Here is a 17,560-nt window from a genome sequence, read left to right as displayed (position 1 = left end):
ATGTGCACAATCCACGAAGACACTTTCCTTTTCAAATCTATCATAAAGAATACTATTAATTAGAGTAAGCAAGAAACCATGTCCTTGTCCAATTTCCTGCTGGAAGCTTTGTCTCCTCTTCACCCACCCCATTTTTAGGGTTTATTAGTACACGGAGTATTGTCCCTTGTCTTGTTTCCTCAATCCCCACCTTTGTTTTTTGTGGTTCAGCCACTATCCTGTAAGAAGTGCCAGTTTTTCAGGAGAGGAAGAGTTATAATGGAAGGAACTGAACAAAGGAAATAATATATGATGCTTAAAGTTTTGGAAAATAAGCTGTAGGGTGACAAGAACTTTTTCTGTGCCTCGTATGTGGGATATGATGCTGAAAAAGTATGTGCAGCTTTCTGAGTTTTTAGGATAAAGCAATTTTGTAAGCAAAATATAGGCTCTATCTTAATATGGCTGGATCTGAACTTTGATTATAAATGGAAAGATAAATTTCATGCCTCTATTACAGAAAATAAAACCTTAGGCTATGTAAACAGATCTACATCTTTCAGTTGCAATATAAAATTTGCTGCCAGACTTGGTTTTACACCTGAGATTGCATCTGTAATAGCTCATAGGAAATGAATAAAAAAGTGAAAATATATAAGCCTGATATGTATACACATGAAATATTTACTCTAGGGGGGAAAAACAAGTTCTGTGAAGTACAATTTTGTTGTTGCCATTATTGTGCCATGAAGTTTCTTAATGGGGAAGGGGTGACACCTGTACCCAAGCATCCTTGGAAAAGGCAGGTACACCCTGCCCCCTGTGTAGCTATCATCCCAGCAGTGTTATGGACTATGGGAAGACTATTTTAGGATGCAGCTTCTAGGGCATATGCACTGCTGGGATCTGGAATGCTACTTTTTTGTGCCTCCTTGTCAAAATTAAACTGCTGTGAAAGTGTCCTGAGCATTACCTGTTGGAGGCTAGAGCAGCCCTTTGAGAGCAAGATCACTACAGAAGCCATGCAAAAATGATTGCAAAGCCGAAATATAATTGTTCTCTCAGGGCAGTTTAGATAAATGCCCTGATTATTGCATTGAACGTTGAGGCATTTGTATATCGTGGTATCTGTATCTGTAATGATACAGTGCTTGTCTGAATAAAGAATTGAGGGGTGTGTTTAGAAACCTTTTGACTTTTGCCTGGCTGGAAAGTAGCCTACTGTTGCTCTGTGCTCATTTGCGTCTGGCCCCATCCACCACTGATGATTCAGCCCCCTCATGAGGGAATGCAGTCCTCAGGTTGAAAAATATCACTGCTCGTGCTGTATACTGCCAAAACTACATTCAGAGTCTCATTTCTGTGTGGATTTCCTTTGGCCTCTTGAATGCGGACTTTATTGTGAGAAGAAAAATTGGGCACATGTGTGGGCGAAAGTACTTTAAGTACCGCTAATTTTTTTAAAATAGGAATTTTGAGTTCAGTTTAGTGTGTACAGTTTAGAAGATATTTCTTACTGCTGAAACAGATTTGCAGAACTGCAATGGAGTGGCAGCTAATGATTGCAGCTAATAATGAAATCTGAACCCTAAGTGGATCCAACTTTTGCAGAAAGAGTTCTGACTAAAACTTAACAACAACAACAACAACAACAATAACAATAACAATAACAACAACAACGCAACAAGACACAGCCTGGACTGATATTATGTTTATACTGTGTTACCAATTACTGACCAAACCAGTCTGCTTAGTGATGATAGTGATGCAAAAATGTTTGCTTAATGTTTTGCTGGATTTTTATTGAATTTTGAAATCATGTCCTGACTTTTTTGCTTGTGATTTTTTGCTTGTGATTTGTAGGAAGCGCTTAGAGATTTTGTTATATTAATCAGCATGTAAATTATTAAAATAAAAGAATGAAAAAGAACATGCATTTAATTTCAGTACAAATAATATATGTATTCTGGCATGTATGTTGGGCAGGATTAAACTAATGAGGCCTGTGAGTGGAAGGACTTCTGCTTCTTCACTGGGGCTTTGCCCCCTTTCCTGCCCTCAACCTGGCTTTGGAGGTATTGGAAGAACCCTCCGGAACAGAGTGTAGAGGAGGAAGGGTGATCATCCTGCTTGGCAAGTCAAAATATTTGCCCTGACAGAATGATCATCTCAGTGCAATGTTTAATTCCCCCCACAAGCATTTGTGAGAAATGGGTTTGGAAACCATGCCCTTATTCTTATTAATCGTATTTCTATCAAAATGTGAGTACTAAATTGCAAAATACCATATTTCGCAAGGAACTCATTTTTGTTTTGTTTTGTTTTTTCTCCTTACAGCTAGTTGATGTGGAAAAATGGGTATGTGCTTGACTCTCTTGACCCAAAATAATCCTTTGTCTATCACAGAGTCTAAATTGTCTGTTTTTTGTATTCTGTCTGTACCACAACACTAATTTGCTTAGCTCAAAACATTTTTTTTAAACTTCTTAAATAATGATAGCTGGGACTGTTGAGTTCTTGAAATAGTTCCCAAACTTCTTAAAATACGACTAATAAAATACATTCTAATTCATCCTTTTAATTTTTTTAAAAGGGATTCTCCCTTGTCGTTTTGAGCCTTGCAATTTCATCCTGTAAATGTATGTCCTTTAAATCTGTCATTATTTGTGACATTTGTCTGAACATGTCTTAAGTGAATAATGCATGTGAATACCATAATTTTTCCTCTGTGTATATAACTGATATATTTTATTAATAAAATAGTGTGTATTAAGCTTCTCAAGGTAATGAACAGATGTCAGAGAATTTATAGAAAACAAATCACTACATATATCTTGCCGAATCTCATTTTATTCTTCTAATTCTGAATTAAATCTGTGCATTGATATGTAATGAATTTCTGCGAGCTATTGGGATTGGAAACCTTTGACAACATGTCTTCCATTTGTGTGTGTTAATATCGTATTTGTATGTAGAAATCTAGGCATGCAAGTAATGTATTTTCTTTGTATAGAATCTCTTGAGCATGTCTAACTTTATTTTGTATAGTGAGATGTTGGCACTCAAAGTCTATTTGCATTATTCCAGAGGTATCTACTTTCGAAATGTCTATGTTTGCATGTTTACATGATTCTAATTTTTATTTGCTAATTGTGTGGGTTGCTGTGTCTTTAGTTTCTTCCCTCAAATTACTTTCGTTGTCTTCTCTATAATGAGTTATAAACCCATATTTTAAAAGTAAATGCATTAGTATAATATGATTTTACAAGAATTCAAGAAAGAACTATACTATATTTCACACATTTCAACACCTTAGCTGTGGCTTTGCCAGCCATATGGTAAAAATGTCCCCCCAAATATTTGTATCCCTTTTCAGAAACTTGAGTAACTAAAAATTAAACTGTCCTAAGTCATGGACTAGCAAAATAAGGATCACACTGTAATCCAACCCAGAAAACTTGTTTACTACACAGTGTAAATTAGGTAGCAGAAGTATCGGGCTCTTATATACCCAGCTGAATTCCTTTTCATTTAGAAACCTAGGGTTGTATCCAGTGCTAGGCCTAATAAAAATAGACCCGCTGATGATAATAGACAAGACTAACTTAGGTTCATCAATTTAAATGGGTCTGCTCTCAATGGGACTAAGTTAGACAGAACCCAAATACTTCTTAATGGTATTAACTTCTCTTTGGAAAAGGACTATATTCTGATTTCTAATATTGTATTTTATGACTATTGTGTACATTAATTCAGTGAATATTAAATTAACACAATGATAGGTATTTCTTTGAAATGTTTCCATATGCTTGAGATCTGAGCAGTCTACAGTTATATTGTTCAACAATATTGAAATGAAAAACTGTGTTTTCTAGATACTGTAAACATATAGAATTAAAAGAACAAATTACATACTGTCTCTGCACCCTCTTATCCCTACCTAACATTTCTCATTTCATATTTGCATCTAATTTAGGATGACTGCCCTTAATAATCTTGCTAAAACTTTAGCATTGGCAGGTCCAAATGAGAGAGTGCCAAGTGTAGAACAAAATACATATGCAGGCCTCCCAACCAGTGTTTTGTGCTGTTTACGTCTCATCTGGTTATCAAGGGAGCAAGCAGTGTAACAAAACAGTGCCTTCTGCCAGCTGTAGCATCCATAACATAAGGTGGCCACATGTATTGTTAGGCTTTACTACAGGAAGGTGGGAGATGTAAAACATATGAAAGCATCTACATAAGTCGTATTCCATATTTTTCTGGAGTTGTTATGGAGCGTGTGATTCTTTGAGTAGTTTAATGGATTTTCCAAGTTCCTTCATTTTGTTCCTGGAGCAGGCCTTGTGTTGATGTATGTAGGTGTCATTTAGTTTAGTTCACCTGTGACAGAACTGGCTGGGGGAGTGGAGAAAAAACGGATTCTTTTCCTTGTGGCAGGTCCAATGGCAGTTGTGTCAAACTTTATGCTACAATTAGTTCAGGTCTGTTAGAGGTTCCTGAAGCATCATCTAGTAATGGCCTGTGGAATAAGTTCACCTTGTTGCAGCCTGTGGATATGGACACGGCCTTTGTAGCAGTGAGGCTAATTTGTGTCCTTTAGATCTGTGCCCTTCATGGCTGATAAAATCTAGGACGAAGGGATTGACTATATGGGTGCAGGGAATGGTTAATGCTTCGCTACATAAGGAAAGTTACACTAGCTGCTTTGAAAGAGATGCAGCCACTCTTAAATATGTCTTCCCTGGGTCCAGAAATTTTTAGAAAATAACAGTCCAATCTCTGTTATTCCCTTTTTGCACAAGGTAATCAAGACAGTGGTAGTTAATCAGCTGCAGGTGTGCCGTAGGAAGCAGCCTATCTAGACTAAGGTTACCAGATGTCCCCATTTCCCAGGGACAGTCCCCGGATTTACAGATCAGTCCCCTGACAAAATCCATGCCCTTCAACCGAAGTTGAAAAGTGTCCCCGGATTCATTGAAAAAATCTGGTAACCTTAATCTAGACTTGTTTCAGGCTAGGTTTTAGTAGTGAAAAAGCCCTGATAACTTTGATCAAGGGAGAGAAACAGGCATAGTCTGACTATGTTGGTTCTCCTTGAACTCCCAATGGCTTTTGACACCATACTGTGGTATCCTTCTGGAACAACTCTGGGGGGTTGAGTTGGAGGTGCTGTATTATGATGACTTTATTCTTATCAGCAGGATAATTACCAGAAAGTATTACTAGGAAAGTTTTACTTGGTCCTTTAGCTTTTGGGCTGTGGGGGTCCCACAAATGTTCATTCTGTCTCCACCTCCCTCATTATTAACTTAAAGAAGGAATTTTAAAACATACCTGTTTGTCCAGGAACTTGATGGCTGAAAGATACTGTTCCAATCAACCTTGAAATTAAAAGTTATGTGCGTATGTGGCTGTGTAAAATGTATTTTTAAATTATATTGCTTTTTCAGTTGATAGCTGCCCTGGACTCCTTAGGGAGTTCTAAGTCCTTTGGGTTACAAATTTAATAAATAGTAAAAATAATTAAAAGCACTTGAACTAGAGATTTTTTTATTTTTAAGAATCCTCTATGAATATCAAAAATGAAGGGGCCAAGTGTAAATCCTTTGGGAGGGAGTTCCACAGACTGTGGGTCACTACTGAAAAGGCCTTATGCCTAGTGCATGCCTAGCTCAGTCTAGGCATGAGAATCCTAATCTCAGGGATGTGGGGTCAGCAGGTAGGGCCTCTGATGCAGATATCAAGACACAGGCAGGTTCATACAGGTGCAAGTGGTCCTTCAAATAACCATGCCCCCAAACAATTTAAAGACTTTAAAGGCCAAGATTGGCACTTTGAATTGGGCTTGGAGACACACTGGTAGCCACACTGGTAGTGGTGTAGTGGTTAAGAGCAGTAGATTTGTAATCTGGGGAACCGGGTTTGCGTCTCTGCTCCTCCACATGCAGCTGCTGGGTGACCTTGGTCTAGTAACACTTCTCTGAAGTCTCTCAGCCCCACTCACCCCACAGAGTGTTGGTTGAGGGGGAGGAAGGGAAAGGAGAATGTTAGCCACTTTGAGACTCCTTCGGGTAGTGATAAAGCGGGATATCAAATCTAAACTCTTCAGTGCAGAATGCTTGCAATGTGCCTAGACTGCCTGGCCCCACAAGCACAGAACTGGCCACATTCCCTATCAGCTGAAGTTTCTGGGCCCCTTATAATGAATTAGCATAATTTACAGTATTTGGTGAACCCCCTCCCTCCTTATTTTAAGCATGTCACATTCTTTCATATACAAAAATAGTTATCGTATCCTCTCCCCAGGTGTATGGTTCAACAGAGTAAAAGTGGCTTATCAGATGGATGCCGTAGGCAGGACTTCAAAAGTTTATTATCAAGAACCTCTGGTCTAGTGGGAGGTTCATACTCCCAATTTCCCAGTTGTCTTCCTACCTGAGGATACTGGCAAGTGCTTGGAACCTATCCTAGTTAAGGAAAAGGTGTGAGTCAGCTTTGGATGTCCTGCCTGCAGGACTCAGCTGAGTTTGCGCCATCTGCTGGATCATGCCCTGTGGAAAGGATAGATCCAAACCTCACGGGTAAGTGCACATTTTTATCTGTGTTATTTTGTTGGCACCAGAAGTATTAGATAAGCAACAAAATAAGTTTGATGGTCACCTCTTTCATTTTATGATTATATCCCATTGATCATAGGAAGCAATTTGGCAGGCCATTGAGTGTCACAATCATTACATTACCAATGAATTATAAAATAAAATAGGTCCACTGACTTGTGTTTGCTGTTTTGTGGCAGCCATGAGCACCGAGGAATATTTACAAACCTTCTGAAATACAGTGGTGCCTCGCAAAACGAAAATAATTCGTTCCGCGAGTCTTTTCGTCTTGCGATGTTTTTCGTCTTGCGAAGCAAGGTCCGTCGCAACTGTGCCTCTTCAAGCGGCTTTAAGAAAAAAGCGCAAGACGTTTTCGTCTTGCGAAGCAAGCCCATAGGGAAATTCGTCTAGCGAAGCAACGCAAAACCGAAAAACCCTTTCGTCTAGCGAGTTTTTCATCTTGCGAGGCATTCGTCTTGCGGGGCACCACTTTAAAATAATTTTATGCACTGGTTCCTATGATAACTCACAGAAATCAGTTATGGAATTTTTGCAAATAATTTAGAATATTTTACATGTTCTGATACAGTGATATTTAAAATCTAGATAAAAAATAGATTTTTCAGGATACACACAACTCCACTGGAGAGCTGCATGTGTGCACTGATAAATTTTTTTGGAATTGTTGTGCATGAGTTATTAGTGATTCGTTTTAAAATCTCCTTACTTTTGTTTTTGCATATTTACAATCTGTTCAGACCAACTACTAGTGTTCTGGATCACTGCATTTTTGTGCATTTGTCTTTCCATGATATTAATCATTGTATGTATGTGTGATTTTAATATCTTTGATACTGTGGAAGACATTCCTGTCCAGGTAAATTTGAAAAGTCAATATTTTTCCCTAGTACTCAGTATAGTGCTAGAAATGCTACTTTCCAAAGTTGTTTTTAGAATGAGAAAAAAATAACCTATTGCAGAAGTGCTGATGAGCAATAATATTTAATGTTTTTCCTCTTTTCCCTCTTCCTCATGGTACTCCAGAAATTTATGATGAAGGTAAGCTTGAAAACTGTTGTTTAATTAATTTATCTCTTCTCGACCAAGAACAGTTCAGAAGAGATACAAAACTCTGTATCACAGTAAAAGTCAATTAAATAGTCAATTAAAAAAAAAATATTAACCAGACAGTTGTAAAAAGCCAATTGGTTAAATAGCCTTTCTATAACATACCGAACACCCAGCATTCACAAAGGAAATTTGTAAGAAGATTTATACTGTTCTTCCTGGCCAGACATGTTTATATAGTGGCTAAGGATCAGATTTAATAATTATTCATATTATGGTAAAATTATGAAATTTAGCTCAAATACAGGGAACCTGGCTATAATGTCTATAAAATTATGCAATGCATTCGAGGTACTAAACTGTACCAAATGCCACTGGATACTTTACAAAAGTTTTCGGGATTTTTTTCTGTCCCTCAACTTTGTCATAACTTTCCTCATTCTGTTGTTAAGCTTCAGTATTCATGCCTTTTAGTGGTTTATTTTTTTCACCAAAATATCTGAGGATTTGCCTTTTCAATATGCGGTAAACCATGTAAGTTGTCTAGTTTTTAACAGGGTTTATTAAACTGCTATCTGTTACTGTGTTGTGTGAGATGTTGATTGGATCTTGGAGGATGAACTTCATTTTTGCTACGTCTGAGATGATTGCCTGGAGTGCTCTTTTCTAAATTCCATCCAGCTATTAGAAGTGCAGTGTTGTCAGTTAAGTTTATTTGTTTAATGTTTAATCATTATTTGTTTAATGCATTTATTTTGCTGTATAAGCAGCATTTTTTTTTTTGTATAATGTCCTTAAAATCATTGCACTTCCAACAGTCAGTTTGCGTAGGTTTGAGACAGGGCATTCTTGGGACTCAGCTATACAGCTGCAAATAAAACATTTTAAGTGTGTTTTAAGTGCAATATACAAGGTGACACTAGATGGCAATGGTGAGCCTTATGGAAAATTCAATGTATTTTTAAAAAGGCTTTTAAAACAAAGCATTTTCAGAACAGTTTTTATATGTGTCTAGATTCTACCTTGGTGGCAATTCAGCACATATCTAACAGTAGCTGACAGTGTGGTGGGGCTGTGCTGTTCACCAGACCCCTCTGGCTGTGTTCTGCTGTGTACTGAGAGTGAGGGGTGAGGCAGTTGTGAGGCCAGTTCAGTGCCAGCATCCTGGTGGAGGGCACATTTGCACCTCTGGTGTTTTGCCCTCTTTGTTCCACTATGCAGCAGTGATGCAGCCAGAGGGAGTGTTCTGTTTGCGACTGGTTTCTAAGATGAAGATTAATTTGTAGCCAATATGCAATTTAGGCAAATTAAATACAAATGTATCCAAAATTGGCATGTTCCCTGTGATGCTACTTCTGGAAGTGAATACCTGTCAGATGCAGGTCAGCACACAGGACGCAGAGTTTGGCAGTGCAGTTGATTCTTTATTTCAAGAAGATGGCATACAGCTCAGCAATACTTCCCGTCAGGACTGATGGTCCCTGCATTCTGCTACCTGTAGGTCTCTTTCCCACACAGCCTCAAACTATATCGGGCACCTGTAATCTCTGTTTCTCCCTATGCATCACCCTGCATGTCCTTGGAGTCAAGTGGGGAGGCGAGCTTGTCACAGGAGGAGGGCAGACTCCTGGGATTCGCCTCTAGCCTCTTGCCCCTCTCATATTCTTCAGCCTCTGAGTCTGAGCTGCTCCCTGTCACAGGCTCTCCTTGCTCACTAAAGCCTGTTGCTTCTTCAGCACCCAACCATTCCTCCCTACATTCTCCCCCTGACTTCTCCTTGGTGTCCCACCACCAGTCCTTGGGCTCTGAGCCTTTCTGTTTTGGGGGTTCCCTTGGGGGTTCCCCAGCTGGTACCTCCCACCACTCCTCGTCATCTAGTCAGCCCTCTTTGTAGCTCAGTGTAGTGCAGTGTAGAGGACCCATTCCCTCTCTACCTATCGATTGTGTGTGTGCATGCACACACATACACGCTTGTTTATCTCTTCCCGTTGAGTGTGTGTGCGTGCCTGCCTGCCTGCCTGTGTGTGTGTGTTGAATGTGTGCGCGTGCATGTGAATGGAGTGTATTGGCCATGCCTTCTGCTGACATGCAGATTATGGAGTGGTGGTCAACTCATTGTGGTGCTTGGGCCGAGGAAAGTTAACTAGACCTGATTTAGTGCATTATGAAGGAGACTTTGACCAAGGCTTCTCCACAGAATCTTATCAGACATGAAAAATTCTGTTCAGAGTGTTAGTCCTGGTAATATGGGTGCTCAGATTATATCAAGCTTTGTAGGACAAAATCAGCACTGACTAATAATACCTTTGAAACATTTCATGATTTTTCTCTCAGTCCAGCCTCTCTGGATATTTCACCTCCAGGTGTTGTTTTTGTTATGGACCTGTCTCTTGTACCATACACATGAATGGCACTAAATGAATAGGTAAACAGTTTGTTACTTGCATAGTGCCCTCCATGTACATGCTGCTTGAAAAAGAATGAAGAGCAAGTCTGTACCCTGAGGGTCTTACTATCTAGATAACAGATATAGGGGAGACATCATAGCAAGGGGAAGTAAATGAAGGCAAGGGAATACTATATTGTTTTTTTCAGCTATATGTATTTAGGCTTAGTTGCTGGAGGGCATGGGGACAAGGAAGTTGTTCCAATGGCTTCATGAAAAGGGTTTGTTTTGAAGAAGGATTTGAAGTCAGCAAGAGAAGTGACATCATGAAGGTGATATGGGAGGCAGACACTAAGTGCCTTTGAGGGTCCCTTCTGCAATCTCTGTTCAAGAGCGAATATAGTTAATGCAGGAAAGAAAGTGGATGAAGGTTCTTTTAAAATCACATGTTTTATAAACCTTCCATTGTATGTTTTACAACTGCTCGCATGATTCCCACTCCCCATTAAGCCCAATACTGTACTTTTTTATTTTTTGCAAGTGATGGAAAAGAGCAGTTGGTGATAGAAATGCTGTCTCAGCAGCAAAGATAAATATTTATATTTTATATTCAAGGCTACACTGTCAGTATCAATGCAGGAATGTATTACCAATTTATTGAGGAATTGCTGGGTTTTGTTTAAAAAAAATGCATATATGCTAAGCTATCTGTTGCTGGGAAAGTAGACCATATATTTTGTGTTGAATATGTTAATCAAGATACCTGATTTATCATCTTCAGTATGCTTCTAGCTATATGTTCAGTCATTCGCCAGCAAATCAATAGCTTTAAAATCAGGAGCATTTATCATTGTGTTGCCATAAATGATTGTGAGATGATTATCAATGAATTCAGTCTCTGGAATAGAGGCTATAAAATATCCCCTTATTAATGAAATGTATGCAGGCATCTCATTTAGATGATTTATTCAAGGCTTCCCTTGCCTTTATTTTGCTTGCATGAGCTACAGTTATAAAGCAATTCCCCCTTCTTCCTCTCCCCTCACCTGGTTTTGCATGTATAGTTGATGGTGACAGATTCCATATACATCCTAGCTTTTACACTGTCTGCCACCCACTGTTGAGAGTTCCATCTCCTATTAAATGTTATCTTAGCAGAGAGAACAAGTCTGTTTATCACCAACTTTTAAGGTATCCTGAATCCTGATGCCCAGCGCAAAATTGCTTTAAATTATTGCCCCCCGTGTTGAATTATTTTACTTGAGATGGTTGTGTGTTTGTTTATACTGTATAGGTATATGTATGGGGTAGACATTCTATGCCATGCACTGATAGGATTCTGGAATTTTTTTTTTCTATGTTAGGTAAGAGATGTTCAGCAAATTCCAAGGCTAGGCCATTTCATTGTAAAAGTACATTGCCTTTGTGGGCTTATTGCAGAGATCATAAAATATTGCTGAAATGAGGTTCCCATAAGTTTTTTTTAAAAAGTTACTTGCGCTCTCCTAAATGTGACTAGGGCAGCACACAAACGTGGGTGTGTTATTGTGCCATGCCCAGTGCTTTTTTTCTGGGGGGGACGCAGGGGTGAACATACCCCTAAACATTTCGTGAATCTAAGTTTGGCCTCATTGAGGGGAAGTATTTCAATATGAGTAGGAAAATTAGAGTAGCCCTAAACGTTTGTAAGAAAAAAAGCACTGGCTATGCGCAATACAAAACCTGAGGGTAGGGGAAATGAAAAATAGGTGTTTGACTCTTGGCTTTCAACACAATGAACTACAGTCCAGTGGACTGCATAGGCATTCCGGTTGCACAAATGGTAATGGAATAGCGTAGTGGAACACTGCCCAGGTCATGGAAGAGCAGCTGCTTCAGAAGCCCATCGTGCATCAAGAATTGTTACATATTCTAGCCTACCAGAAGGGTGGAATGGTTGTGCTACAATTTAGTAAGAACACAGACTGGCAAGGAAGTCTCTTGCCTAACAGGCTTTGCTGTTGTATGTTATTTTCTGGCAATTGTATTTACATCTTAATAGATGGAGCCAATACTGTCACACACCCACACAAACCCCTATCTCTGTCTGTCTGTCTGTCTGTCTGTCTGTCTATCTGTCTATCTATCTGTCTATCTATCTATCTATCTATCTATCTATCTATCTATCTATCTATCATCTATCTATCTATCTATCTATCATCTATCATCTATCTTACAAACTAAATTTAAGAAAATTTATATTGAATGCTTGATAAATCTATTTTTTTACAAGTCATTTGCTGTAAGTTGTAGAGCATGTGTTCTGCATGCAGAAGACCCCAGCTTCAACACTTAGTGTCTCCAGGTGTGGCTGAGAATGACCTCTGTCTGAAACCCTGGGAGCTGCCAATCAGTGTAGGGAATATTCAGCTACACAGACCAATGCTATGATTTGGTATAAGGCAACATCCTATGTTTGTGTGTTCCTAACACACACACACACACACACACACCTATTTTGACCCCCCACAATAGGGGCAATGGTCGAATCAAGATTTCCTTATAATAGAAAAGAACAATTTCCTGCCAACATGCTAATGAATCCCTCTTATTCATGCAGACTGCTCAAGGTGGTGGCCATCGAACGCTCCTCTATGGACATGCAATATTGCTGCGCCATTCATACAGTGGTATGGTATGTATGCTGATGTTAACGTCTTCTTTTAAGGCATCAAAATTAGAGGGCTGCAGTTGATGGTTGATGGGGAAAACTATATGTAATTGTCATAGAGATTATACTCTGTATGTATAATTCCCTGCTATGTGGTAGCAGGGAATTCTGTGGCTATTCCGTTCCAGTGCAGTCATCTGTGTTGGATATTATGCCCCCTGCATTATGGAATACATTCCCAGAGGAAGTGAGGCAGATATCAACGTTGTATGAATTTCAACATGCTGTGAAGATATTTTCATTTCAACAAGCATCCTGTGAATGCTGGGGTTTTTTATCACGTCACTTTTTGATAGTCAACTATTTTATGTATGATACAGATCCTGTATTTTATTTTGTTGTAAATCACGTAGAGATATGTGACTGTAGGCTATTGATAAATATTTTAAATAAGTCAGTAACAACCTGCACAAATGAAATCCTGAAGAAATGCATCCAAGAGATTATCACAGTTGTTACCAATTCACTTTCAATAATAGTTTCATTGTTGTAAACCACGTGAATATTTTTTAATGAAATAGTGGTATACATTCATTTATTTTTGGTAAATAAAAATAACAAATACAAATACGAACCCTATCGATGGAAGCCATGCACAAGGTCTTCCAGTTTTGCAATGGGGTTGTTCCCTTGGTGTGCTCCCAAAATTAACTCTGGGGTGAGGGAACGGGATGGGGGGGATAATTTTATTTGGCAAGCTAATGTGCTTGTGCAGACGGAACATTTGTAATAGTATGGTATCAGATTTCACTGCTACTGTTTATTTCTTTTGAATCTATTATACTTCATCTGTAGTCTATACTCAACCTTAGAAATTTGGGGATGCATGGGTAACATCTCTGATATTTATATGCTGCTTTTCAGGCAGGCAAACATTAAAAATGTTAAAGCAGTAAGCATCAATTGAGATGGTTGAAGAAAAACAGCAAGGCAAACTGCAAGCTCCTCCCCTCAGTGCAAGGTGGTTCTTAGGTAGCCCTAGGAGGAAGAGAGAGAGGTCACCTCAGTTGGAACACTTTGAGCAAGATGATGGACCATCTCTATTCTTATTGCCAGCCTCTATCTCCCTTTTTTGTAACGTGTAATGTTGTTGCCTTATTTTATTTAACAAGTTGACACTGTGAAAGTAAGCATTTGCGTTTTCCTTTAAACTGGAATTTACAAGGGTTTCCCTCAGAATGCAGCATGTTCCCTTCCTTCAGAAAAACGCAATGTTTTCTCACATTTGGGCTTCTTTCTTGCAGCATTCTCTCTCCTACTTTCTCCTGCTTTCAAGCTTTGTGGTTTTGCTATGTCTCTCACATATAGCAGTTGTTATTCACACACAGCAGTCTTGAGTCCTGAGTCTATCTCTCTGTTTATGCTGGCACTCTATATGTAAAAACGTCCCCTTAGAATAGCCCTTGCTTCCTTCTGGCAAGCCCATATCTACAGCTGCTCCATCTCCCTCACAGTATTATATAGTAAAGTAATTATATGTCTAAATTGAATAAGGAGCATAAAACTAGTTTTTCTTTTCCTTCTTTCTTAGTACCTGTGTTGTCTCTCCACCTCAAGAACATCAATGGACAAACTGGCATTTGATGTAGGCTTGCAAGAAGATACCACAGGTAAATAAAAGTTTTGCAAAAAACTGCACATTCTTTTATATGGCAGCAAGTTGAAATGGGTTTAAATTTCCAACAGAAACTTACAGTATTATACAACTAACAGCATTTGTTTGTATGTTCCAATAGACTTTAGAATATTCTATGTTCCCCTTTTTTTTACCTCACAAATGCCTAGTTCCTTTCCTGTTAAAAATATATGTGAACATACAAACACTGTAAGTTATTTATTATTTGGAATCCCTAGTGAATCTTTCAACTGAGACTGGTTTTGACTTTCTTCTGTTCAGATAGTGTTCTGCTTGCAATTTTAAAGCTAATTCATTCAATATTTTATAGGGCAGTGGAGACCATCTCTCCAAGGTGAATTTAGTTGCATGTTTCTTATTATCAGCTTTGTGAGAATGCATATTTTAAAGACTATATCCATTCTACAGAAAAGGAGAGTGTGTGCCTATCACAGTTTGATTTTAATAGCAACTTTTCTAGAACTATTCGTTTAACACTCTTATTTAACACTCACAGTGTGGCAGTTGCTATTTTTTGCTTTGCAGACTCTTCTTTTGTTGACAGGAGATGTGGAATCATTTGATTATATGCAGATATCACACTTCTGCAATCTTTAAATGGTGTGGACTACCACCAAGTATAGAACAGAAGTCCCATCCTAACCATTTCATAGAAATGGCTCCGTATTCCATATTCTCAAAAATACAATTTTAAAAGGAGGTCAGAGACAAAAATTAATTGTTAATGTAACAGCTGAAAATTAACTGTGGAGGAGCAATGGAGTCTTTAATATGAACTTTTCTCAGGGTATGGTCTAAAGGTGTAGTAGACCAACACCTTGCTGAAGCTGAGCAGGTCTGCATCTGGTCAGTGCCTGGATTGATCATTACCTGGGAACCACGTTTATACTGCCTTGGATTCCATGATGGAAAAAGGCAGGATACAAATGTACTTGAATAACTAAAACTGTCAGCAGGCTAGCCATTTACTTTTGGGGAGCTATTGAACTAAAATAATATTTATTAGTACAAAATTGCGATCCCTTGTTCATTCTTCAGCAAAGTATGTCCAAATCATGACAACAAGTCACTGCATCCCAAAACCACAATTAGATGCAAAAATAGAAACAATGTATATCAAGGTGTTTTTTTACATTCTTCTGCTCATCTTTTCCATTACTTGCTGGTAATGCAGGTGAGGCATGCTGGTGGACAATACACCCAGCTTCCAAACAGCGTTCTGAAGGAGAGAAAGTACGTGTTGGGGATGATCTCATCCTAGTTAGTGTCTCATCAGAAAGGTACTTGGTAAGTGAAGTATGTTTTGAGTATAATAATTGCATGGTACTTAACAAAGCTTAGTGAGACAGACTCTAATTTTTAGACCATGTTTCTGATGTGTTATTGGATCTGAAAGTCAATACATACATGTTTAATGTTTTATTGTGTTTTTGTATATGCCGGAAGCCACCCAGTGGCTGGGGCAACCCAGCCAGATGGGAGGAGTACAAATAATCAAAATTATTATTATGACGTATTGGTCATTGACCTGGTTCATATGGCATGAAAATGTGTGGGCTCTTAGGGAGGAGCTCACTATCGTGCCATATACAGAAACAGTTCTGGTCCCCTCACCTCAAAAGATATTGTGGAGATGAAAAAGGTCCATAAAAGTCCAACAAAATGATCAAGGAGATGAAAAACTCCCTGATAGAGAAAGGTTACAACATGTGTGGTGCAGAGCAAGTAGAAGTTCTTCACCTTCTCTCATAACACTAGAACTCATGAACATTCAATGAAGCTGAATGTTGAAAGATTCAAGACAGACAAAAAAAAGTACTTTTTCATAAACTACATAGTTAAACCATGGAATTCACTTTAACAGTGTATAGTGGTTACCACCAATTTGGGTGGTTTTAAAAGAGGATTAGGCAAATTCATGAAGATTCAGGTTATCAACGGCTGCTGGTCGTCACTGCTGTGTTCTGCCTTCAGTGTTTGAGGTGGTATGCCTCTAAAATACCCATTGCTGGGAATGGCAGGTGCAGAGAACACTGCTGCACTCATGTCCTGCTTGTCAGTTTCCCATGGGCATGTGGTTGGTCACTGTGACAACAGGACGCTGCACTAGGTGGCCCTTTGGCCAGATCCAATGGGGCTCTTGTCTTCTTAGTAAAGAACACAAAGGCAGATGAAAATAATGCAGTTACCTATTACCATTAGGTCAGATGCTAAAACAGCATGGTTTATTTATAAACAAACATATATTCTCCAGCCTTGTCTCTGCGCACCAATCAGAGCATGAGTTTATTTTACATAGGGGATGGGGGTGTAACAGGAACATATGGGACAGGAAGTAAATTCTTCTCACAATGCACTCAGAATGTCTCATCAGTATTTGCACTGAATTCTGATTTTACTACAAAATACTAGCTGCTTAAAGCTGTTGCCTATTTTAGTAGTAATGAAGGTTGCAAAGGCATAGTCCTGGCTTATATCTGCACATATACACAAATACATACACACATACATACATACATACATACATACCCACCCACCCACCCACCATATTTCTCGTATTGTAATTTGTTTTAAACTGTTTTTACCATTGTATTTAAATTGTTAAATTGTTGTAACCTGACCTGGGACTTTAGACTGAAGAGTAGGCAATTGATGATGATGACGACGATGATATTATTATTATTATTATTATTATTATTATTATTATTATTATTATTATTATTATTAATTTTATTATTAATACCCCGCCCATCTGGCTGAGTTTCCCCAGCCACTCTGGGCGGCTCCCAATCAGTGTTAAAAACAGTACAGCGTTACATATTAAAAACTTCCCTGAACAGGGCTGCCTTAAGATGTCTTCTGAATGTCAGGTAATTATTTATCTCTTTGACATCTGATGGGAGGCCGTTCCACAGGGCGGGCGCCACTACCGAGAATGCCCTCTGTCTGGTTCCCTGTAGCCTCACTTCTCGCAATGAGGGAACCGGCAGAAGGCCTCGGCGCTGGATCTCAGTGTCCGGGCTGAATGATGGGAGTGGAGACGCTCCTTCAGGTATACAGGACCGAGGCCATTTAGGGCTTTAAAGGTCAGCACCAACACTTTGAATCGTGCTCGGAAATGTACTGGGAGCCAATGCAGATCTCTCAGAACCGGTGTTATGTGGTCCCGGCGGCCACTCCCA

The 17,560-nt window shown here is 39.0% G+C and overlaps 1 protein-coding gene across 18 annotated transcripts in view; it reads left to right on the top strand.

The window, feature by feature from the left end:
* RYR2 (ryanodine receptor 2) overlaps positions 1 to 17,560 on the top strand; it is a 248,421-nt gene that overhangs the window by 59,621 nt on the left and 171,240 nt on the right. For 6 of the 18 annotated variants that reach the window (XM_082214928.1, XM_082214942.1, XM_082214935.1 and 3 more), the window contains exons 4-9: positions 2,317 to 2,337; positions 7,623 to 7,637; positions 12,632 to 12,706; positions 14,274 to 14,352; positions 14,689 to 14,712; positions 15,553 to 15,665. In XM_082214928.1, the coding sequence (XP_082071054.1) occupies positions 2,317 to 2,337; positions 7,623 to 7,637; positions 12,632 to 12,706; positions 14,274 to 14,352; positions 14,689 to 14,712; positions 15,553 to 15,665 (327 nt within the window). The remainder of the gene's footprint in view (positions 1 to 2,316; positions 2,338 to 7,622; positions 7,638 to 12,631; positions 12,707 to 14,273; positions 14,353 to 14,688; positions 14,713 to 15,552; positions 15,666 to 17,560) is intronic. The other 12 variants (XM_082214931.1, XM_082214933.1, XM_082214929.1 and 9 more) reach the window with 4 other exon arrangements.

Source organism: Podarcis vaucheri, assembly GCF_965113315.1.
Source record: "Podarcis vaucheri genome assembly, chromosome: 3".
NCBI lineage: Eukaryota > Metazoa > Chordata > Lepidosauria > Squamata > Lacertidae > Podarcis > Podarcis vaucheri.
This window is presented reverse-complemented; position numbering and strand designations above follow the sequence as displayed.